Genomic DNA, 26,327 nt, shown 5'->3' with positions numbered 1-26,327 from the left:
ATACAGTCCCTTTTCATTCAGATGCTGACGGATAGTACGGGTTGACACTGCTGTACCCTCGGACGGCAGGGCAGCTTGAACTTGTTTGAATGTTTGTCGAGGTTCTTTATCCAACATCCGCACAATCTTGCGATGAAATCTCTTGTCAATTTTTCTTTTCCGTCCACATCTAGGGAGGTTAGCCACAGTGCCATGGGCTTTAAACTTCTTGATGACACTGCGCACGGTAGACACAGGAACATTCAGGTCTTTGGAGATGGACTTGTAGCCTTGAGATTGCTCATGCTTCCTCACAATTTGGTTTCTCAAGTCCTCAGACAGTTCTTTGGTCTTCTTTCTTTTCTCCATGCTCAATGTGGTACACACAAGGACACAGGACAGAGGTTGAGTCAACTTTAATCCATGTCAACTGGCTGCAAGTGTGATTTAGTTATTGCCAACACCTGTTAGGTGCCACAGGTAAGTTACAGGTGCTGTTAATTACACAAATTAGAGAAGCATCACATGATTTTTTAAACAGTGCCAATACTTTTGTCCACCCTCTTTTTTTATGTTTGGTGTGGAATTATATCCAATTTGGCTTTAGGACAATTCTTTTTGTGTTTTTTCATTTAAGACAAATTAAATGAAGATAATAATACCAAAGAATTTGTGTTTGCAATCATTTTCAGGAAGAAACTGAGTATTATCTGACAGAATTGCAGGGGTGTCAATACTTTTGGCCATGACTGTATATAGTTAAGGACTTGTAGTCGGCCATACCGCGGCCCTATAGTGACCGGCCTTCGCCGGGCGTAGTCGTGTTCTACCCTGTTCGTTCTTGATTGTATTGAGCCCCTGCGAGGGCAACTCGTTACCCCTTTGGTTGATCAGGCTATGACTGAGGACAGTTCCCTCTAGGCCTATAAACTTTATTACTAAAAGCACTAATAATAATAATAATAATCTTTATTTTTATATAGCGCTAACATATTCCGCAGCGCTTTACAGTTTTTGCACACACATCATAAACCGTCTCGCGCCTCGTCACTGCCAGTACCACACCACCATGGCATCTCACGTGCCCCCATCTAAGGGATCCATGGACATGATACAGTACAGAGGTTCCAGTACACTCAGAGCAGAACTGTTACCAATACCACAGGCACAATACTGCGCACCAGACACATGCGCCCGACTGTGAGGATGCGTGCCTTTAAGATGGGGCGGGGCCCGTGAGTGACGTCAGCCAATCAGTATGGGCACACGTCTCCATGGTAGGACGCTATCCCCTGACGTCACCAATACGGAAGTGTCTTGCGTTCCACGGCGGCTCGGTGGTCCCCCGCTGATGGAGTGGCTGCTGCCGGTGGGGGGCGGCTTTCTGCTCACGGTCCTAGCGCTGGGGCTCAGGATAGCGCTGGTGCTGCGGGGACCCGGAGACCACAAACCCGGCAGGAGAGGCCATGTCAGCCTGCTGGTGGTGGCGGGCTCTGGTGAGTTGTTAGGGGATGCTGCAGGGTGGTCGCGCAGGACAGCGGTGCAGTGCAAGGGGCGTGTCATGTCACGTGTTATTAGGGTTATAGGGGGCCCTGAGTTACCTGCTGACAGGATCCCACAGCAGGGCTGCTCTGAGGGTCCTGTTCCTCAGCCCCTCTATTAGGCTGCATGGACGGGGTACATGGGGTCTCACACAGCCCCCTGCTTTTAGCCAGAGAAGCTGCAGCATGCCTCTGAAATCGCTACATAGATGTATTTGTAGCCAGTCTGTGGCAGGACAAGTCATACCCAGGAGCGGCCGCCATGTACCCAGGAGCGGCCGCCATGTACCGGGAGCAGCCGCCATGTACCCGGGAGCGGCCGCCATGTACCGGGGGCTGAATGCTCAGGATTCTTCATCTCCAGAGGCACGACGTATCAGGACACACATCCTTATTCAGGGGTTGATTCAGTCTCCTGGCCCCTCGCTGTAGAGCCCCGTCACCATGCGTGTGTGACAGGTAGGAGCCACCGGGTCACAAGTCCGTTCGCAACATTTCTTCCCTCTAAAATGAACAGTGATCCACACCAACACGGCCACGAAGTGGAGACCACGTAACGACCGGGATCACTGAATGCTGAGGGCAGAGAAGTCACCAACGCTCTGCTGACTCCATAACTGGCGTCCCATCAGCTACGTGTCAGCCTTACATCACCAAGCCGAATGCCAAGTGTCAGATGGAGCGGTCTGTACCTTCCAGTCTGAGTTATCATAATTTAAGAGGAGAAGTGTTTGTTATTCTCCAAGTTTATCTTCTGCCATCCACATTCATATAGCTACCTGTGAGATCTTTACATCGTTAGCTGGCACAACTGTCCTGCCCGCCTCCACAATGGCGGTGCAGAGTTGTTTTGTTTCCTGCTGTAGGCAGATCAGTGATGTAAAACTGCAAATTCTGCTCTGTTGATGCATAAAGCAGAAGATAATCTTTTGTCATATGCATCAATAGTGTCATTTGCAATTTCACATCACCGAACTCTCAGCAGCTGGCAACAAACAAAGCTAAACTAATCTGAACCAATGTGCACACAGTTCCATCCTGAAGCATCGGTCTCCTCTCAGCCCCCTGTATACAGCGCCATCCTGCGCTCCTCTTACTTACCAGCAGTCAGGCACACCATTGCTTTCAGGTATGAGCTCCCTGGACTGTAATAAAGGAGGCTCTTTACCTTGCAGTACAGTCATGGCCAAAAGTTTTGAGAATGACACAAATATTATATTTTCACATGATCTGCTGGCCTCTGGTTTTTATGTGTGTTTGTCAGATGTTTTTATCACATACAGAAATATAATTGCAATCATATTATGAGTAACAAAAGGTTATATTGACAGAATGAGTTAATGCAGCAAGTCAATATTTGCAGTGTTGACCCTTCTTCTTCAGGACCTCTGCAATTCTCCCTGGCATGCTCTCAATCAACTTCTGGATCAAATCCTGACTGATAGCAGTCCATTCTTGCAAAATCAATGCTTTTATTTTGTCTGAATTTGAAGGTTTTTGTTTGTCCACCCGTCTCTTGATGATTGACCACAAGTTCTCAATGGGATTAAGATCTGGGGAGTTTCCAGGCCATGGTCCCAAAATCTCTATGTTTTGTTCCCTGAGCCATTTAGTTATCACCTTTGCTTTATGGCAAGGTGCTCCATGTTGAAAAAGGCATTGTTGATCGCCAAACTGCTCTTGGACGGTTGGGAGAAGTTGCTCTTGGAGGACATTCTGGTTCCATTCTTTATTCATGGCTGTGTTTTTAGGCAAGACTGAGAGAGAGCCCATTCCCTTGGCTGAGAAGCCACCCCACACATGAATGGTTTCAGGATGCTTGACAGGTGGCATGAGACAAGACTGGTGGTAGCGCTCACCTGGTCTTCTCAGAATAAGCCGTTTTCCAGATGTCCCAAACAATCGAAAAGGGGATTAATCAGAGAAAATGACTTTACCCCAGTCCTCAGCAGTCCACTCCCTGTACCTCTTGCAGAATATCAGTCTGTCCATGATGTTTTTCCTGGAGAGAAGTGGCTTCTTTGCTGCCCTCCTTGAGACCAGGCCATGCTCCAAGAGTCTCCGCCTCACAGTGCGAGCAGATGCAGTCACACCTGCCTGCTGCCATTCCTGAGCAAGCTCTGCACTGCTGGTAGCCCGATCCCGCAGCTGAAACACTTTTAAGAGACGGTCCTGGCGCTTGCTGGTCTTTCTTGGGCGCCCTGGAGCCTTTTTGGCAACAAGGGAACCTCTCTCCTTGAAGTTCTTGATGATGCGATAGATTGTTGACTGAGGTGCAATCTTTCTAGCTGCGATACTCTTCCCTGTTAGGCCATTTTTGTGCAATGATGACTGCACGTGTTTCTTTAGAGATAACCATGGTTAACAGAAGAAAAACAATGATGCCAAGCACCAGCCTCCTTTTAAAGTGTCCAGTGGTGTCATTCTTACTTAATCATGACAGATTGATCTCCAGCCCTGTCCTCATCAACACCCACACCTGTGTTAATGGAGCAATCACTGAAACGATGTTAGCTGGTCCTTTTAAGGCAGGGCTGCAATGATGTTGAAATGTGATTTGGGGAATAAAGTTAATTTTCTAGGCAAATATTGACTTTGCAAGTAATTGCTGTTAAGCTGATCACTCTTTATAACATTCTGGAGTATATGCAAATTGCCATTAGAAAAAATGAAGCAGTAGACTTTGTAAAAATAAATATTTGTGTCATTCTCTAAACTTTTGGCCATGACTGTAGAATCTCTGCTCTAGACCTAGCACAGCTATGCTTTCAGGATGCAGCTGGGAAAAACTGAGTAGGATTGACCAAGGCCTCCAGGGGAGGGGGAATCCTTAGTTTGGGTGATATATGCAAAGATTTAAAAAAAAAAAAAAAATGTGCACCCATTAGAATAAGGCAGTAGTCCTCATTCTGTGCAGGTGAAGGGTGAATTCCTCCATCAGACAATGTCAGACTGAAGAACACTGGGCCCACCAGAGGATTTAATTCCGAGGGCTCACCTTCACCTATACAAAACCGACGCAGTATCACTAAAGTGGTTTTTTTTTGTTTTTTTTTGTTTTTTTTTCCCAGACGTAAACTAATTTTTATCAGGCACAGTATCAAGTGGTATAGCCGTAAGATGCACCATGTTAGGATTCGGCTCCGCTTGCTGATTCGATCAGTTATCACGTAGATTGTTCAGATACTGTTGAAATCCAGATGATGGCGCCAGGTTCTCCCCCACTCAAGAGCCCCATAGCAGGTGCATGGTTTGCACTATAAACTCTCCTGAAGGAGAAGCCAGGGCCCACCGAGAGCTTCTCCGGTTCTTTGATGGGCCAGTCCAACCCTAGCTATGTATGTGTGAGATTTCATAAAATGTTATTTCCAGTGATCACTGTAATACTTTGCAAAATTTATGTCTGGAAAATCTCATAATTATTTGCAAGCGTTGCTCAGACCCTTAGGACACGCTCCCATGAGACGGTATTGCAGCTGAAAAAAAAATGTAATAGGCATTATTATTGCACATTTCACTCTCTGCATTGCAAAGGGAGGAATCCGCAGTGACTTCTGCTGATTAAATCGTTGTAATGCAGATTTTCAAATCTACGATGCTGCTCGCTTCACAAAGCTGGGAACAGCAAGAATGTAGTTGCCGTATGGGAACGTGCCTTTAGGGCAAATTCACACATTGTATTTCCTGCAGATTATTTCCATGGGAAAATCTGTGCCGCAAATCCACATCGAATTGTGCAGATTTATCTCTGTGCATTTTCTAGCAGAAGCTCAAGGCAGTCTAGATCACGTGAAGTCATTATTTCCCTCTACTCCTCTTTGGTCAGACCTCATCTGGAATATTGTGTCCAGTTTTGGGCACCACATTTTAAAAAAGACATCAACAAACTGGAGCAAGTTCAGAAAAGAGCGACCAGAATGGTGACCGGTCTGCAAACCCTGTCTTATGAGGAAAGGTTGCAGGATTTGGGAATGTTTAGTTTGCAAAAGAGAAGACTGAGAGGAGACTTAATAGCTGTCTACAAATATCTAAAGGGCTGTCACATTGTAGAAGGATCAACTTTGTTCTCATTTGCACAAGGAAAGACTAGAAGCAATGGGATGAAACTGAATGGGAGGAGACACAGATTAGATATTAGAAAAAACTTTTTGACAGTTAGAGTGATCAATGAGTGGAACAGGCTGCCACGAGAAGTGGTGAGTTCTCCTTCAATGGAAGTCTTCAAACAGAGGCTGGGCAGACATCTGACTGGGATGATTTAGCGAATCCTGCTTTGAGCAGGGGGTTGGACCAGATGGCCCAGGAGGTCCCTTCCAACTTTACGATTCTATGATTCTATGACAATTCTGTCTCGTTCTGATGCAGAGAACGCTCAGAGTAGACCGTCTGGACGTGCACCCGTTTAACACATTAGTTCAGACACTGTGATAAATCTGTCTGACTTATGCCAGAAATGTGTACCACAATTTTTGGCGCAAAGTTTTGCGAATTTAGCCACGCCATTTGTCGTTAACCCGTTTTAATTAGGTCACACCCCCTTGCCAAACAAATCATAAAAAGAATCTAAAACACTTAATAAATTTGGGCTTCAATTGATCCGGACTGGAGTTTTATAGTTCGTTCCTCAATCTTAATGATTGGCGCACTGGAGTAAGATGCGCCAAACCCATTAGGAGGTGTTCGCAAATACGACGCGTTTCACAAACATTTAGCGACGGCTCCACTTTTCAGGCACAAACTGTTGGATGAATCGGCCCTTGGTGTCTTGTACCTGACAGATCTCCTGAGCCAGAGTGCCTATGAATTTGGCACAGCTTTTAGATGCCATGCTCTACTGCAAGAAAAGTACTCCTGTCAGTAACTGTAGTTCATTTCTGTCGTAAATACGTGATAATTTGGTTGCAGATGGTTTTTTTCCCGTTTAAAGCCCCTATGGATTGTCTGCCACAAATCTGTCCTTTAAGGGTTTGTCTAATTCTCTATCTTTAGGAGTTCACCGCTCTATAGCTTCCAGCTTGCCGGGGAGAAGGTCCTCCTGATTGACAGTTTAGACCACCGCTGTTCTGAACTATGCTCTCCCCGTTGCTGCAAGCAGGGGCAGCTTGTCTCTGCAGCTTTGGAGAGGCTTATGGGCACCCGAAGCTGGTTGCACCCAGCGAACCAGTCAGCTTCAGATTAATTCTTGCAAGCTCTATCGAAAGGAGCTTGTAAGCACTGTTCTCTTTGCCAAGGAGACCGACCACCACTGCTAGTCTGCAGCGGTGAGTGACGTCCTAGGCAACGAGCCATAAACAATGGAATTAAAAATCCCTCTGTTCTTGTGATAGGAGAGAATTTTTAAGAACATGTAAATTTGTAACTTTTGCCCATTAATGACATTAAGCCTCGAATCCACAGCAGAACCGACATGTTGCTTTATGTGAAAAAAACCAAAACACAGATTGTGGACGAAGTTTATTAAATCTCATCCACTTGTTTCTTGTGGATTTTAGCCATTTAAATCCACAGGTAAAATCTGCAGCATCTCCAATCCACGAGCACTTGACCATATTATTTTCCCCTGTTGCACACATCTTCATGTGACCTCTGATCTTCAGTAATGTATGTTCCCGTTGTATCTGCTTCTTAGGTGGACACACCACTGAAATCCTGAGACTTCTCAGCGTCCTGTCCACATCGTACTATCCAATACACTATGTCTTGGCTGAGACTGATAAGATGAGTGAAGAGAAGATTCATTCATTCGAAACGTCTAAGGAAAAGACATCTACAGAACCAAAGGTAAGTAGCTTGTCCCCGCTGATTCCTGCAGGTGACACTGCCCATTACCCGGCCCATAACTCGGGATTAATGTTATTTGACTGACAGTTATCAGTGCAGATAATTGCATCAAAGCGGATCTGTCACTGGATTTCACAATCCAAAATGTATACACCGTTATATCGATCTCTAAGACCTGATGAAGCTGGTGTAATTGCTTTGACAATCTATGTCAGAACGGCCTTATAATCTTATATGAAACTTTGGGACTCAATACACTTGGACTCATAATCTGTTTAATTCTATATTATTTTGACATCAGGATTATACAGTGATTGTGACTTAGGTTTTCAAAGTAAGTATACCAGTCTCATCAGGTCAATGAGATCAATTTAGTAATGTATGTAGTTTGTATAGGAAAAAGCAATTAGTTCCAGCTGCGTGTAAAAAAATTTCTTCTTTATTTCAACATTAAAATTATGTCATCTTCATAGTATGCCATACACACGGACATGGCAACGCGTTTCGATCTGTAAGATCTTTGTCAGAGCCATAGAGATACACTGATCTCAGCTGCATATATACTGCATTTGATCCAATGACATGCACAAAAACAATCACATGACAATTAACTCATTAAAATTACATAGCAATGTACAAAATAAGTTAAAATACATGTTGCAAAAGAAAAATATTTATCTTTTCAACAATAATGAAGCATTAGGTCATTTCGTTTATTTAAACCATTCGGGGATCGGACATCTAGGTGATAAATCCAAAAAGCCTCTCTTGTTAACAGGCGTCGCTTTGAATCTCCGCTGCGGAAAGGAATTTTAACCTGTTCTATTCCTTGCACTTTAAAACTCGAGATGTTTCTAGCATGGTGCCTAATGAAATGCTGCGACACAGCTGATATATTACGATTCATGTTATTCATATTTTCAATATCATGTAGATGTTCCCTAATGCGCATCTTCATTTTTCTAGATGTACACCCTATATATGATAATTTGCAAATGGTGCAATCTATCTTGTATATTACATTAGTTGAATTACAATTAATATATTGTTTTATGGTATATTGCACTTTATTTGCCGCATCAGAAAATTTTTTTGTAACATTTGCATATCTACATGTTTTGCATTTTGTAGCTCCACATCTGAAAAAACCATTACAGGTTAACCAGGTTTTATTAGTTGTATTTTTAAGAGAAAATAAATTAGGTGATAATTTGTCTCCCAATGTAGGTGCTCTTCTCGATACTATGTTAATACCTGGCTTTAATATATCTGCCAATTTACTATCTTCATATAAAATGGGCAAATATCTATTAATGATTCCCTTGATTTGTGGAAATTGGCGACTGAACTGAAAACAAATATACGGTTTCTTTCCAATAACTGTCTCATTTGCGTTGCCACTAGAAAAAATCATTTCATTACGTTTTTTATTTTTTACTATTTGTTGTGCTCGATTCAAAGACCAATCCGGATACATGCGATTTTTTAATTTTTTCTTTACATGTTCCAGTTCACTATCTAGATTACTCTCTTCACTACAATTACGTTTAACCCTTGTGAGTTCTCCTACTGGTATTGCTTTAAGGGTATGTTTATTGTGACTGCTGGTTGCATGTAAAATAGTATTCCCACTATAGGGTTTATGATGTGTTTTCGTAGAGATTATTTCCCCCTCAACACCAAATAAATCCAAATCCAAAAAAGATATATGTTCCATATTATGTTCATGCGTAAATTTAATATTATATTGGTTAGAATTTACATATGACATAAAGGCAGGTATGGCAGATACCCTATTAATTTGGGATGGAGATGTATCATCGATATATCTGCCATACCATGCCACCTGTCCATAAAAAGGATTGGAATCTGAGAAAATGAATTCATATTCCCATATTTTTACACGCAGCTGGAACTAATTGCTTTTTCCTATTGATCACACGTCAGTCCAGACGAAGCTCCGAGGTCTGCGGTCTACATTTGGTGAGCTGGCTTTTGTTTGTTTTTATGTAGTTTGTATCCTGAAATCTGGTGACTGATTCATATTAAATACTATTACCACATTTGCACTCATCTTTACGGTATGTTACGATTTCTACCTTGGTGCAAAATTGTGCAGCTCTGTTGCATAGCCGGCCGTCCTGCTGTCTCAGACATCCGACAGGCACGACTTCTGGTGGTTGTAGGCACGGGGACAGAGCTCATTTGCTTTTCATCAGTTTGCCCTCAGCGCTGTGTTAGTTACCAGCAGTGAGAGCGAGGAGGTTGTATATAGAAGGGCAGGCTGTATTAGATTTTGGAAGGGTATGGGGCAATGAGACAGACTGCACTGTATCATAATAAAAAAACTGGAGTCTGAACTGAAAAAGTAAGTTAATGTATATGCACAATGTAAGTGCATATTACCACATGACCATTAACCAGAGAGAACAAAAAGCACAAATATCCTAACCTAAAAAGTAAAAGATAAACTGCAAATAATGCATAAAGGTAATAATAATAAGGGTATTTAGTAAACATAATTTTGATCAAAATAATGTACAAGCCATCCCGCCACGTCACGGCAACCCTTGTGGGACAGTCCTACTCTAGTATTTAAAACCTTTTCACTTGCCAAGTGACGTGAATGTGAACAAGGATCGAGCGGCTGAACCACTAGTAAAAGCATAGGCCAGACTGGATGGTTTTCCCAGCTCAGAAAGAGGGCGGTCACACCCATATATGCACTGAATGCTTAGAAAAACTGGAGTCTGAACTGAAAAAGTAAGTTAATGTGTATGCACAATGTAAGTGCATATTAACACATGACCATTAACCAGAGAAAACAAAAAACACAAATATCCTAAACCAAAAAGTAAAAAATAAACTCCAGTTTTTTATTCATTTCATTGTGCATTCAGTGCATATATGGGTGTGACCGCCCTCTTTCTGAGCTGGGAAAACCATCCTGTCTGGCCTATGCTTTTACTAGTGGTTCAGCCGCTCGATCCTTGTTCACATTCACGTCACTTGGCAAGTGAAAAGGTTTTAAATACTAGAGTAGGACTGTCCCACAAGGGTTGCCGTGACGTGGCGGGATGGCTTGTACATTTTTTTGATCACAATTATGTTTACTAAATACCCTTATTACCTTTATGCATTATTTGCAGTTTTTTTACTTTTTAGTTTAGGATATTTGTGTTTTTTGTTTGCACTGTATCATAATGCAGATAGGGAACAGAACACACATGCAGGGAGCATCATGGTTACATCGATGCAGGAAAAAGCTGATCACACAGAGGCTGTATTGTTGTCAGTAGAAGGGGAAATCGGTGCAGGAATTAAGCTGTACAGACACATCAGAGCTCAGACCTTGCATACTATATTATTGAGATGCAAAAAAGTAGAGAAATACGCTCCATGGTTATGATTGCAGATGCGGTTGGAGATAACTGCTCACCTAGATATGTCGTGTACGGCACAATTTGTGTATGCGTGGATGAGGGATCAGTGTGTGGCTCCTGCTCCGGCCACTGATCTCACACTCTTTGGGTGGAGGACAGATATGCAATTGAAGGTAAAAATGAGCGGAAAAAAATGCACTGGATTATAAGTTGGTATGTATGCAAAATAGGAGCATATGAACAAACATAAACCCAGATACGGTGTGGGGATGAAGGCACCATCATTGGTGCATCAGAGCCAGGCACCTGGGAGACTCGCTCCATGGAATCCATTCTAAACTGGAGAACAAGGAGTTGTGACTAAAAGTGCAAAAGTTTAATGCAAGTGTATATGGCAGTACAAATCCTCAAACAAAGATATTTTTATAGAAAAGTTAAGATATGCAGACAGGGAGAAAGCATCAGTCCTGAATGCTCCCATCACTTATTATAGTGGGACCACATAGGTATTATGAGGTAAGAGTGAGGGTGGGATATTAATGGTTAGCTTAATCCATAAGTTGAATGACCAACAGGTAAGTAACACCCAAAAAAAAAGAGTGTGCCTCCTACCTATTAGATATAGGAGGAATCAGGATGGTGGACAGACACTAACGCGCATGTCGCGTGTGTGTGTTCTTGTGCTTTCTCAAGGGGATAATATAAAATGCCATAAAGGACCTTTATATTCCCCAGCCGTGGGGTCACGTGCCCATCACATGTACCACTCACAGCAAATAGCAGTGTTGGATGTGGCGCATGCACATCTCGTCACCATCATTCGGCGACTGATCCTCGGCCGTCATGCCCGTGTCACATGCGCGGGAGCCTGCAAGTGAGCCGGGCCCCCGGTCATACGCAGAGGGCATAGACGCCAGGAAACGGACCCGGATGCGGTAGTGCGACCGCGCATGCGCACTGCAACTGCCAGTATGGAACCAGGGAGAGGGAGTATGTTCACACTGGCCATTAAACAGACAAAACCCAAGACAGAAACAAAATGAACATATACCCTGCTGTATGTAAAAGCAATAGTGCAAATAAATAACAGGGCACTTAGTAAACACAGTTTTTGATCGAAAAAAAAACTGTAAAAGACGTCCCACCAGCGTCACGGTGCACCACAATTGGGATGGTCCTAACCTCTAGTATTAAAACCTTACCATGTGTCAAAGGGAATAAGGGCAGAGCAGGACCGGGTCACGAATGGATATCCAGCAAATAAGAAAACTACATAAACGTTATGTCCAGGTCAAAGAAAGGGAGGCCGCACCCTTACCTGCAATAAGTGCAGAAACCTGCATTGGGTTTTGTCTGTTTAATGCCCAGTGTGAACATGCTCCTATTTTGCATGCATACCAACTTACACTCTAGTTCACATTTTTGGTACCTTTCAGGTTTCTGCACTTATTGCAGGTAAGGGTGCGGCCTCCTTTCTTTGAGCTGGACATAACGTTTATATAGCTTCCCATTTGCTGGGGATTCAGTCGGGACTTGGTCCTAATCGGTCCTTATTCACATTGACATCACTTTGACACGTGATAAGGATTTAATACTAGAGATTAGGACAAGTTCCTATTGTGGTACACCTTGACACTGGTGGGATGGCTTTTATGCTTTTTTTGATCAAAAATTATATTTATTAAGTATCCTGTTATTATTGCTTTTACCCTTTTACTTAAAGCAGGGTATACTATATGTTCATTTTGTTTCTGTCTTAGGTTTTGAAGGTAAAAATAGCGATGTAACCCAGGCACTGCCAAAGGACATCAAGGACTGTCAGGATCAAGGAATTAATTCATGCAGTGTGTTTCGGTGTTGGTTCAACTTTTTCTTCAACTCCGAAATGCATATGTATGAGTAAATTCCTTTATCCTGATGGTCATTGACATCCTTTGCCAGTGTCCAGGGTACATCGCTTTTTTTTCTTTTTTTTTTTTTTTTTTTTTTTAACCTATAATTAATTGCATTTTACTGAGCGAGACAAACAGATCTTACATCCAGCATGTATTACTGGGAGAAAAATTTTGAAACCTGGATCATGTTGCAAACTGCTTATCAGGGAGTGTAAAATCAAATTAAGGAATGTGTATCACAGCCTGAAACTTAGTGCTGCGGTTCCAAAATGTAGAAATGCATTTTTCTATATCAAGTGTCCATAGCCTTTGAAAAATCAGATGTCTATTTGATCTTTGGCGCATGCTCCTTGTGGTTTTTTTTTGTTTTGTTTTTTTAACCTATCGCTAAGGACAAGCAAATTCCCTGATGAAACTCCACAGTCTGTTACTTTTTCCGCCATGGATTTATCCTCAGTGAATCCCCTGCAAAATCTGCTTGTGTTACATCCGGATATCAGTGCAGATTATACAATCAGGTGTAAAAATGTCACAAAAGACTTAGTTCTGTCGTTCTAACCAGTCTTCCTTTTTATGTATGGTTTACAGTCATGGGACACTCTTTAAATCAGAGTATGTATAAGGTCGGCTTACGGTTTACTTAGACTAGTTTCACACTAGCGCTTTGGAGCGCAGCGACGGCCTGCGCACGGGTGCCGCTAAGCCCCGCCCCCTGCCGCGCCTCTGCCAGTAGCTCCGCCTACCGGCGCATGACGCTGCATGCGTCCCCTATCTTTGTCACTGGGGGCGCAGGCCGTGCGCAGTATGCGCTTGGCGGCGCATGCGCCTTTTTGACGGTGCGCCGAGCGCAACCAAACTGCAGCAGGTTGCGTTTGGCGCAGGTCGGCGCACCGTCAAAAGGACGCATGCGCCGCCAAACGCACACTGCGCACGCCCTGCGCCCCCAGTGATAAAGATAGGGGACGCAGGACGCATGCAGCGTCATGCGCCGGTAGGCGGAGCTACCGGCAGGGGGGCGGGGCTTAGCGGCAGCCGTGCGCAGGCCGTCGCTGCGCTCAAAAGCGCTAGTGTGAAACTAGCCTTACATTTCTGGCAGAACAAGAGTTTGCGGGCTGCGTACACCTCCTCTATTCTATGTGCAGAGGGTATTTGGGAGGAACACTGCATCACCGTTATGTCTATCAGCTGCACACAACTGTTCTGGCAAAACTGATTAAGTTTTAAATGAGGTGTAGGCTGGGGTTAATTCCTAGCTCTGCAGGCTTTGATTAGTACACCTGGCTAGCTCTGCATATAAACAGGCTAGGTGTTCATCTAAGGCAGTCAGCTGGGGAGGTTGAGCAGACTGGATGTGTCTTGAAGTTGAAAAGAGAAACAAGCGCCTCGAGAAGCCGAGGGATTTATGTTTCTGATTTTGTTGTTTTGCTGTTTTTGTTGTTTTGCTGTTGTGTAAACTGTGGAAAGCAATAAAAACTGCACTTGTTTGGACCAAAACTGCATTAACTGTCTGTACGCTGCCTAATGCTTATCAGAGCAAGTGAATCCCGTCACAGGTTAGGAGGTTATTAAGACTATGTTCACACTTAATCTTTTTTTCCTGCTGTTTTTGAGCAACTCCATTTATAATAATGCCAGAAGAAGCGCTAACGAAAGACTCAAATGATTTATCCTATTCATTTCTATGGGAAAACGACTTGCTGATGATATGCTCAGACTTCTGGGCTTCTTTCAAACACTTCAGGTTTTCAAAGAGGCAAAGTGTTGAAAAGAAGTAACGTACAGTGCCTTGCGAAAGTATTCGGCCCCCTGGATCTTTTCAACCTTTTCCCACATATCATGCTTCAAACATTAAGATACCAAATGTAAATTTTTGATGAAGAATCAACAACAAGTGGGACACAATTGTGAAGTTGAATGAAATTTATTGGTTATTTTAAATTTTTGTGGAAATTCAAAAACTGAAAAGTGGGGGTGCAATATTATTCGGCCCCTTAACTTTCAGTGCAGCAAACTCACTCCAGAAGTTCATTGTGGATCTCTGAATGATCCAATTTTGTCCTAAATAACTAATGATGATAAATATAATCCACCTGTGTGTAATCAAGTCTCCGTATAAATGCACCGTTCTGTTTGAGGCACAGAGAGCATCATGAAGACCAAGGAACACAACAGGCAGGTCATACTTGTAACCTCTGGTGCCAATCCTTCATGGCTTGGTGTGTATGTATATGTGTGTGTATATAATATATATATATATAATATATTTTATTTCTTTATCCAGCTGCTGTGGTTTTTATTTAGCTTGTAATTGCCTGATTAAAGGATTGGGCACATAATCCACTCAGATTTGCTTAGTTCTTAAACCCTTCACACGCCACAAAGAACACACACGGCTGATATCACGCTGTAATGCCCAGGTGCAAAAAAAGTGGCTCCGATCTCCGTCATTAACCTCTTAGATGCTGCTGTTAATTGCTGGAGAGGCATCCTAAGCGGTCAGACAAAGAAACAGGGCGCCTACATTTATAGTGAAATCATGAAAGGTAATCGGTGGAGGTGTATTGCTCCAGCAGTCTCACTGATCACTGTTCTTACATATTGTCTTCATTCTGTAGTAGATTTTATTTACTGTGCTGCAATTCTTTTTTCTGCCCCTAGGTGGCACAAAATTGTAATGTGTAGACTGCAGACTATGCCTTGGCTATCCTTAGTAAGCCGTAGTTATGTCCCTCTTGTATCTGTTTCCCATGTCTGATAATAGTCCCATTCCCACCTTACGCTCTGTTTATGACCGATAACTATTATCCACCAATCTAAAAACCTTCCAAGTTTCCTCCTGTGCTGCACTTGGGCTCTAGAATGCTAACTTTTATTTTGCTGTATTTTTCTGCCTTCCACGCTTTTCTCCTTTAAATAATCAATCTTTGAATGATACATCCTGTTTGTATTTTCATTTTTGGGCAGTGTTCCACTTTTATTTGCCGTGCTTTATAAATAAATGGTACCTTTCTTCCTTGTTTTTTTTTCTCCAGTATACCATCCATCGCATCCCCAGAAGCAGAGAAGTGCGACAATCCTGGAGTTCTTCCTTTCTGACCACGCTCCAGTCCTTATTTTACTCTCTTCCGTTAACTTTTCGGCTGAAGCCCGATGTGGTAGGTACGGCTATTGCTGTATTGATGACCGCAAGGCGATCTGTAACTTTGGTCACAGGTCTATTTATCTGATACAATTAACCCCTTCCTAACATAGGTCGTAATAGTATGTCCTACGCCAGGTGCAATGGAGCAACCTCAAGAACTGATGAGTTAACTGAGTCCGTCAGTAAGCCCGCTATGACTGTCTGACTGGGACTTTGTACATCTCTCTTCTTGTCTGTTTCCGAACTCATCTCGGCTGATTTATGACCACATTAAAGTTGAGTGCATAGGGAAAAGCCAATCGGTGAAAATTTATAATGAAACCCAATTGCAAAAATATATATTTTTAACCCCCAAATACAAGCATATACATCAAGAAAAATGTCCCCAGAGAAGAATAACCCCTTTAATTGCCTGGGAGGATTCGCGTCAACACCTTCACTTCAGTTTTACTGTATAGTGGAGGAAGGAGTGTTGGCTATACCACTAATAATAAATATATATATATATATATATATATATATATATATATATAATACTGAATCCGTTCTACACCCGGGTGGCGAGCATTTTTATTGGTATATGGTACTCCCATCCTGGTATGTGCTGCCCCCCATTCTGGTGGTATGCATGGTACCCCTCATCCCTATCCTGGTATGCATGGTACCCCTCATCCCCAAACCTGGTATGCATGGTACCTTTCATCCCCAACCCTGTTATGCATGGTACCCCTCATCCCCATTCCTGGTATGCATGGTCCCCTCACACCCCCCCCCTCCCCAACCCTGGTGTGCATGGTCCCCCCTCATCGCTATCGTAGGATGTATGGTACCCCTCACCCCCCAATCCTGGTATGCATGGTACACCTCATCCCCAATCCTGGTATGCATGGTACGCCTCATCCCCAATCCTGGTATGCATGGTGCCCCTCACCCCCACCCCCAATCCTGGTATGCATGGTCCCCCTCACTCCCCAATCCTGGAACGCATGGACACCTCACCCCCCCCCCCAACCCTGCAACCCTGGAATGCATGGTCCCCCTCACTCCCCAGTCCTGGAACGCATGGACCCCTCACCCCCCAATCCTGGTGTGCATGGTCCCCCCTCATCCCTATCGTAGGATGTATGGTACCCCTCACCCCCCCCAATCCTGGTATGCATGGTACCCCTCATCCCTAATCCTGGTATGCATGGTCCCCTCACCCCCCCCCAAATCCTGGTATGCATGGTCTTCTCCCCCCCCCCCCAATCCTGGTATGCATGGTCTTCTCACCCCCCCCCCCCCCAATCCTGGTATGCATGCTCCCCTCACCCCCCCCCCCCTATCCTGGCATGCATGGTCCTGTCCTCTCACCCCCCCCCCATCCTGGTATGCATGGTCCTCTCACCCCCCCCCCCCCCCTATCCTGGTATGCATGGTCCTCTCACCCCCCCCCCCCCCCATCCTGGTATGCATGGTCCTCTCACCCCCCCATCCTGGCATGTATGGTCCTATCACCCCCAATCCTAGAATGTATGGTCCCCCTCACCCCCCTATTCGGGTACGCATGGTTCCCCCCGCATCCCTATCGTAGAATGTATGGTACCCCCTCACCCCCCAATCCTGATATGCATGGTCCCCTCACCCCCCTATCCTGATATGTATGGTCTCCCTCACCCCTATTAAACTGCACACGTACAAAAAAAAAAATATATATATATACATACATACATACATACATACTCCCCTTTCTTCTCTGTGCTCCAGCGCTGTCCCGTTCTGCCGGAGGCCGGGGGAGGAGTGCGGCGCTGGAGTACACTAATGCCCATACCGCACTGTCCGGTGCCATATTGCTGAAGACAAACTGCAAATGTGTCTTCAGTAAAATGGCGCCCGATAGCGTTATGCGCATGTGCGATTCCGATGCCACACTCATGCCCCGGTCTCCGGCGAGAAGAGAAGCACCGCTCCTCCTGGTCAGGTAAGTATGGCGCCGGAGAACGTGGTATGCATTGTCTACGCATACCGCAATCTCAGGCGCCATACACAATCCTCTTACCTGTAACCGCTGGGATGCCTTCTTCTGTCTGGAGCCAGACTGCACAGGCGCGTTGTGCTTGCGCAGTCTATAAAGGCTTCGGACCGAGCGACGCTTGTAGCGTTATATTAGATATATTACTATATCTATTATATCTATATATCTACTATTGGGCAGCACGGTGGCTCAGTGGTTAGCGCTGCAGCCTTGCAGTGCTGGGGTCCTGGGTTCGAATCCCACCAAGGACAACATCTGCAAGGAGTTTATATGTTCTCCCCGTGTTTGCGTGGGTTTCCTCCCACACTCCAAAGACATACTGATAGGGAATTTAGATTGTGAGCCCCCATCGGGGACAGTGATGAAAATGTGTGCAAAACTGTAAAGCGCTGCGGAATATGTTAGCGCTATATAAAAATAAAGATTATTATTATTAAGATTATTATTACACATATCCGTGTATATTAGGGGTCTGGTGTAGCATGTAAGACCCTCCCTACCCGATAGCTTCCTCCCCCAGCTTTTGTTTGCCTGCCTTATAAAGCTGCCTGTCGCTTGCATACAATGCCGGCGCAGTATGAGCCTACGGTATTTTCTGCCTGCCTGTTATTCTTAGCCTTTGTAAAGAATCAGAATAATACAATGCCGGCTGGAGCCCTGAAATGCCGCCGTTCCTGCTCTGCATAATACAGTATATAAATAGGTATGGCTAAATTTTGCTTCCTCTTAGGTTATGGATTCTCTTAACCCTTTAACAGCAGTAAGGACCACAGGGGGTAATATAGTGCGTATGGTGGATGTCCGCTGCAGGATGCTGTAGGGTTTATGGCAGCGATCATCTGATCATCACAGGTCTGGATTTTCTTTCCTCTGATATTGCTGGGGGAAGCCTCATCCAGTCCTCCACAGGTTGCAAGTGAATGGCTGTCCGTGTGATGTCTCCATCTCCTCTGTACGCCTGATCTCGGCTTTATACAACCGCTATATGGAGAGAATACCAGGCGATCCCTGAGATCACCCAGGACATAGCCTTCAGAATAGAGCAATGTTTTTTTTGCATGGGACAGAATTGAATACTTTCCTACATTGACATCTGACATAAATCGTCTGGGATTCTCCACATATATCTCTGTGCTAACATTACTCCCCGCTCCTATATGAAGGCCGCCTCTATGGTGGGTCCGATTTGCCCTTTAAGGAAGGGAAATTGTAAAGCGTGACCTGCTGTTGGCATTTCAATGCTCGCACTGTAAAACACTGCTCTATTCATCGTGTTTCCTCGTGGTTCTTCCGAATTGTTCAGCCGTACATGCAGAAGCCTCTACTTAAGTCCAAGGTGGAGCAGTCAGTGATTGGCTTTGTATGAAGTAAACTCTACTGCTGAAATTAGATGGGAAGCCCTGCTGGCCACAGAGACTTGTATAACTAATTTCAAACTGTGTACAGTAGGAGGAAATGTATTTATACGAAATGAATCGGGTAGGAGAGACGTATAACTGGGTTATAGGGTTTCAGTGCAGTTTTTCCTATTAGTAGGGATTATTTTACGAGATAGCAAACTGGGCAGCTGTCCAGGGCCTCTGCTTCTAGGGACAAAGAGCCTAGGAATATTTGGCTATTGTTTGGCTGTTTTAGGCATTGTATGGTAGTAATATGAAGGCACAGAATGGCAGAATTATTTGGCAATGTTCAGATGTTACCATGGCATGTGTATCTGTTTTAAATTACATAAAAACCCCACAAAGCCTATGAGTGTGTGGAACTACGTTGGCCACTGGACTAGACGTTGGCATATGTCTTATAGGGAGCCTGTCTGCTGACTCCTGCTGCCCAGGACAGCATGGATCGGAGAATGGCTGCACGATATACATTTTTATAGTTTGTAGATTCAGCCGGGAACCGTAAGCAGAGATGGACTAATCCTGTGCCGTCCCCCAGCCGACTATTCCCTGCACCGCTCTGTTTGATTGACATGTCTCTCCTCTCAACACTCCTGGGAGACACCTGTCAATCTCCTGGAGTGGCGCCGGGGAAAGTATTCTTATGGTTCTCTGCTGGAATTTCAAGCATTATTTTCTCAAACAATCTTGCAACCAGGCTCTGATTCATGCTGCCGTATCCATCAACCGATTGGCTCCTTTAAGGAGGTTTACAAGAGTAGCATTTTATTAACCAGCTGCTAGAGCGCCCTGAAGGGCTTGCATTAGCATAACTGGATATATAGTGTTTAGTCCCACGTGACTCAATTGCTCTGGTGGATCCAAACTTCTGGCCTGACAGTCAAGCCTGGAAAGTGCTAAAGGCATGATGGAGGTGCAATATCGAGGACAGCAAGTGGGTGTGGGACCTCTGAAGAGCCGGGGAAGTTAGATGCCATCGCAGCCTGGCCCTTAACCCCCCCAAAAAGATTAAAATGGGTTATGTGATTTTTAGATACTGTGGGATATTATAGGAAGTTGGTACCTAACTGTAGTGCCCTATAAAAACCTCTGACTGACGTAACCAATACCAAGCTGCCTCCAATGGATACGGTAAATGGTCGGAAGTTGCGAGCGCTCTCTTTCTGCACTAAAATCTGGAGCTGCACTTTGTTGCAAGCTCCAGATTTTATTGGAAGGTTTCTGGTTCAAACTGATGCGAGTGCTTACGGCTTAGGGCAGATCTTGGTCAGATAAATTCCATAGGGAAGACCACCCAGTCATGTATTTGAGCAGAAAACTTCTAGGGAGGTGGCCTATGCCACCGTAGAGAACGAGTGCCTAGCCATTGCATGGGTCCTTCAAAGGTTGCAACCATATCTCTATGGAGATACTTTTACAGTAGTGACCGATCACAACCCTTTTAGCTGGTTACATCGGGTGGCAGGCGACACTGGCAAACTACTGCGGGGGAGCCCAGCTTTACAGTGCAAGAAGGGTAGTGACAATGGGGACACAGATGGGTTATCTTCCCAAGGAGAAACTGGTGACATGGGCTTGTGAGACGATTTGGAAATAAAATCACTCATGCCATCTCTAAAAGGGAAATGTGTTATGGATCAGATAAATAAAAATCTGATATTACTACACACCTGAAAGCATTGTCCTCTGGGTAAATAACTAACAAGGATTTGACAGTGTATAGGAAGACTGAATGTTTTCTCTGTGTACTTACTCATCATCAAAGAGGTTCTAATAATATGCAGGAAAAGATGATTCCCCCTGCCGTAGACTGGTGGTCTCCAGCCCATACCTGGGACATCACATGGCACAATGGAAAGACAATATTTCCGTTCCATTTCTATAATAATCTGATGTCGACATAATCCATGGATATATCGGTGATTGGGAGACATAATTACGTCTGTGGTTTCAAGCACCAACAATTTTGGCCTTGGGAAACCAAAGAAATGTCATATGAACCAAAAGTATGGATATATCCTAGTCATGTGTGGTGCGTCTATGGTGATAAAAATTTAAAAAAACTAAGTGTGAACCGCTGCTTAACCTAGAGTCACCAACTCATATACATTCAAACAAAAAGGAGGCACACTGTAGCGCCATAACATGCAAACATGAAATATGAAAAATGAATTGCATTACTGCATTAGAAATATGAAAAATTGATAAAGTTTAGCGCATAAAATGGCCAATTTATGTGTACCTGGAAGCCACGGTAAGGCGTTTCTCGTTTTCCAGGACCCTAACCTAATGCCGATCCTCACTTAGACTAAAGTCTTCATGGGAACCTATGCAAAGGAATTACAGGATTTCCTCCTATGTAATTGGCCATCCTACTTTTTAGACATAGAGGTTGATGGAGATTCGCCTAAATATGGGGTTTAACAACTTATGACAACGTTATGACCAATAACCATGCCAAGTTGGATGTGGCTGAACACTTTTGAACAACACTGAAGATGGTGCCTTGTCCTAAATTGGGGAGGAAAGAAGTTTTAATCTATGTTGACATGTCACCGTGCGTAGGAGCGCACCTCATCAGCATCGGGAATGTCTTCACCATATTATCAATCCATTTGTACATTTCCCGGAGGAACGACAGTGTAACTACACTGCATATTTCTTATTAAAGATGCCCTAGTGGCTACTTCATCTGGTAAACTTATTTATCACAACCGACATCTCAGGAGCACGAAACGTGTAAATCAAGGGCAGCAACATTAGCATACGTGTTAGTGACCATTATTTTGGATAATAATGATGACCTAACTCCCTAGCAGTAGATTCGGGGGTCCGGCATGTGCAGTTTGTGGTCGAATTGTAGTCTGTGAGACCTTTGTTGTCGAACAGAACCCACTGGAAAATGTTCCGCAGCTGAACTGATAATAACCCCTTGTTCTGTATGCTGACATTTGGAAAATCTTATACTCCGGTGTTGTGGATGATAAGTTTGTGCTGTGTTTTTCCCAGAATAGTAGTGATCTGAGGGGGTATTGTGTTTTTTTTTGGTTTCTTCTCATTTGCAGAGTGCTCCAGTTTGAAATTTTAATAAATATAAAACTTTTTCGCAAAAGCAGTTTTCACGTCACGTGTCCCCATAGATGCATTGTCAGAATGTGTTTACTTGCATTAGTTGCTATTCAACTTTTTTCCACTTTCTTTTTTTTTTTTATTGATTTCCGATCGTTAGGATAGGCCATCAATATCTAATAGGTGGCACTGCGAAACTCCTGCCATCATCTGTTACCAGCAGCTGCCGGACGTTCTTGAATGCAGCCGGAACACAGCAGCTCCGTTGAAACTGACGGCCGCTGCCGGTTTCACCTCCTACTCATTTGTATAGGAGGTGGATCTGCAATACTCGGCCGCTGCCACTATAGCTTTGAGGCTGGTTACCCACTTGAGCGGTTTTTCGCGTTTTTTAAGCGTTTTTCTGGGCAAAAACGCTTCAAAAATGCATACAAGAAGCATACCATTCTTTGTAATGAATTCCGCAATTTTTGTGCACATGATGACTTTTTTTCCGCGAAAAAACCCATCGCGGTAAAAAAAGAAGCATGTTCATTAATTTTGCGGAAAAATCCGCATTTCTAACTATATTCTATGAGCAGGAGGATGGTCCTGTAAAAAACGCATAAAAAAGCGCGTTTTTTTGTGCAAACGTGGGTGCATAGCCTGATGGAGCTGCTGTGTTCCGGCAGCATTCGAGAACTTCTGGCAGTAACATCTGGTCAGCTGAGTGCCGGGTGTCTGACCTCCACTGATCAGATATTGACGGCCTAGACTAGGCCTAGGCAATCAATAATAAAGTAGTGACCAACCTCTTTAATACCTAATCACACCCATTAGAAGCTGAACAATGTCTCAAGAAGTGACCCCATCCACATTAGAGTAACCTATCGATGGATTCGGTCTAATGTCTATGGGGCTTCCCAACCGTCCCCGATAGATTGTCAGGACCAGATGTCCTGTTTTGGACTGCCGATCCTTTTGTCTTCCCTGACATAAGCTGCCACCAGAGCTGTCTGGTAACATCTTTCATATGATGAGCATAGGAGTGCTTGGCCAGCTAACTGTGCATGGGTGAGTTGGGGGAGATAGACGTCAAGTCATTGTTGGGACAGCAGCTGTCTAAAGTGTATGGGGGGCTTTACTATAGCTCTAGATAAGGATCCCTGATAAACCTAGCCCTGGCACAGACAATGCTACGTTCACTGTGTGAGATCTGTATATGCTATAAAGATGGTGTCTTCCTTCGTATAGTGACATTGTTGAGCCTAGAATAGAAGGGGTTGTTCTATAAACAATATATCACCTATAAATGCTTGGCTCCTATTGTTGGATCAGCTCTGATCAGTAGAACAGGGGTCCCAAGGTCTCGTGTGTCAATGAAGTGATAATGAGCATGTGTGTCTGACCACTGCTCCATTCTCACATGCTCACGACAGGTCCATTCACACAGGGAACTTTACGCCCCCTGATCGTGAGATCTTCAGTGAACTCACCTAGACAAGCAAAAATTTACATTCAATACCTGTATGTTGGAAAAATGTTTTTGTAAAAACCCCTTTAGTATATCATTGGACGATAATAGGATGCCACATTCAACCACTGCTTTCTTCTTTAATTGGAGAGAGTGGGGCCCTCAGTCATGGGGGCAATTACCGCTGTAACCTCGGCCACCCTTATTGCTATACCTATGATATATAGAAAAGAAAATCGCGGGACATGTACTATCCATTTCCCTTGTAAACATCAGCCAACCATTTTTACGTGCCTGTTATTCTCATATCTATACTATTGGAGGAGTTGTATGGAAGCATGAAATGTTCTTATAAAGAAAAGTTATGCTTTTCAGCTATCCTATTCTCATACTTATTCATAGTGCTATGGTCACATTTTCTAAAAATGGGACAATTTCAGCCCAAAAAACTAGCACAGATCAAATATATACAACCCACCAATCATTGCTTGTTTCTTGATCCATTCACATGGGCTAACATAAACTGTATGGGGCCAGAACGATCATTATTACGATTGATCCGTCCACTTAAGGGCCCGTCACACATAGCGATATTGCTAGCAATATCACTGTAGCGTCACTGGTTTTGTGACGTTATAGCGATATCGCTGTGTGTGATACTTACCTCCGACCGGCTCCCCCGCTGATCGCGCGAGAACGTCCTGGCCTGTTTCTCGTCGGGCGATTCCTGCTGGGCTTCCTGTGGCGCCGACGAGCGAAGCGTGGATGCTGGCTGGAGGACGTCAGAATCGCTTCGTCTGACAGGTAAGTAGCGACCCCCGACCTCTGCTATGTCGCTGGTGAGATCTGCCTGTGTGGCAGCTCACTAGTGACCACTTAGCGATGTACCAGCGATCCTGACCGCGTCATATCACTGGTCGGGATCGCTGGTGCATCGCTAAGTGTGACAGTACCTATACGGCATGCGTATCGCCTGCGGCACGTCCACTGTTTACACCTGGCGATGTGCTGTTGACAATGGTGATATTTATGCCGGCATAAATAATCCAACACAATAAGCGTTTTCCTCATTAGTTAAATGATCATGTTTGTATTGGAAATGAGCGTTCTTACAAATTCTTGTTCACTAATTGTCAGAGTGTGTAAATGGACCTTACCAGGCTGTATCCAAAATCATCAATTGTGAGTGGTAGGCTTCAAACTGGGCAAATCGAATTATTGGGTGGTAACCGTTCCCTGATCTCATGCCTGATCCCTTTTATTGCTTTGATCATTCATATCATAGGTCTGAATGTATTTACAACTTGGGCTTCACCTATAAAGTAAAAATAGGACACGATCCATGGGCAGAGCCCACTGACCAGAGTTAAATCCACTCTTAGCGGTAGTGCCTGAAGACCCAAAGATGCAAGCCAACAACAGAATACTCGCCTGGTTTGGAAAATATTGGGTAGTCTTGTCTTATAGCACGAAAATAATGTGCTCAGATATTTGGCTTGTTTAATTTTTTACGGGACAATTTGTTTGGTTTCAAAAACCCTGCAGGCCACCTAGACTGTGATCTTCAAGGAGAGCTCAACCAAGTCTTGGTTCAAGGAACCCCCAAATCCAACATAGACTGTGATCTCACCGTACCATCACTTACAATGGTATTTGTAATGTGGAAAACCTGAGAAAATTAGTCATGAGTTTAAGCATTTTCAGAAGATTATTTTTTACAGACCAGCTGCTACGTATGGAGACGGTTACTCAGCTCCCGGACACATTTTGATCTTGACATATGACCAGGGTTTCTTTAAATGTCTGTTAACAGCTGCTTTCTAAAGCTATAAACGTTATGAAGGAGTTTACTAATAGTCAGAGGATATCTATCAGCTGAGTGTAGTACCATAAATTGGTTACTGTAGCCTTTATGGCAGCTGCTTGACACCACTTGCAAGAATAAAGAAAGATACCAAAACAGCCCAATACAGCAAATACTATATATCACGATTGAGACTAATATATATATATATATATATATATATATATATATATATATATATATATATATATATATATATATACAGTCATGGCCAAAAGTATTGACACCCCTGCAATTCTGTCAGATAATATTCAGTTTCTTCCTGAAAATGAGTGCAAACACAAATTCTTTGGTATTATTATCTTCATTTAATTTGTCTTAAATGAAAAAACACAAAAGAGAATGAAGCAAAAAGCAAAACATTGATCATTTCACACAAAACTCCAAAAATGGGCCGGACAAAAGTATTGGCACCCTCAGCCTAATACTTGGTTGCACAACCTTTAGCCAAAATAACTGCGACCAACCGCTTCCGGTAACCATCAATGAGTTTCTTACAATGCTCTGCTGGAATTTTAGACCATTCTTCTTTGGCAAACTACTCCAGGTCCCTGATATTTGAAGGGTGCCTTCTCCAAACTGCCATTTTTAGATCTCTCCACAGGTGTTCTATGGGATTCAGGTCTGGACTCATTGCTGGCCACCTTAGAAGTCTCCAGTGCTTTCTCTCAAACCATTTTCTAGTGCTTTTTGAAGTGTGTTTTGGGTTATTGTCCTGCTGGAAGACCCATGACCTCTGAGGTAGACCCAGCTTTCTCACACTGGGCCCTACATTATGCTGCAAAATTTGTTGGTAGTCTTCTGAC

At 43.8% G+C, this 26,327-nt stretch overlaps 1 protein-coding gene across 3 annotated transcripts in view; it reads left to right on the top strand.

Annotated features, from left to right (window-relative positions):
* The first annotated feature begins 1,234 nt into the window (after positions 1-1,234).
* Positions 1,235-26,327, top strand: part of ALG14 (ALG14 UDP-N-acetylglucosaminyltransferase subunit) — a 38,667-nt gene continuing 13,574 nt past the window's right edge. The window contains exons 1-3 of one of the 3 annotated variants that reach the window (XM_073571392.1): positions 1,235-1,475; positions 7,150-7,301; positions 15,612-15,734. In XM_073571392.1, the coding sequence (XP_073427493.1) occupies positions 1,238-1,475; positions 7,150-7,301; positions 15,612-15,734 (513 nt within the window). In that variant the 5' untranslated portion in view covers positions 1,235-1,237. The remainder of the gene's footprint in view (positions 1,476-7,149; positions 7,302-15,611; positions 15,735-26,327) is intronic. The other 2 variants (XM_073571391.1, XM_073571393.1) reach the window with 2 other exon arrangements.

The sequence above is a fragment of the Dendrobates tinctorius genome, unplaced genomic scaffold (genome assembly GCF_039654945.1).
Source record: "Dendrobates tinctorius isolate UK_male_01 unplaced genomic scaffold, ASM3965494v1 ptg000029l, whole genome shotgun sequence".
NCBI lineage: Eukaryota > Metazoa > Chordata > Amphibia > Anura > Dendrobatidae > Dendrobates > Dendrobates tinctorius.
This window is presented reverse-complemented; position numbering and strand designations above follow the sequence as displayed.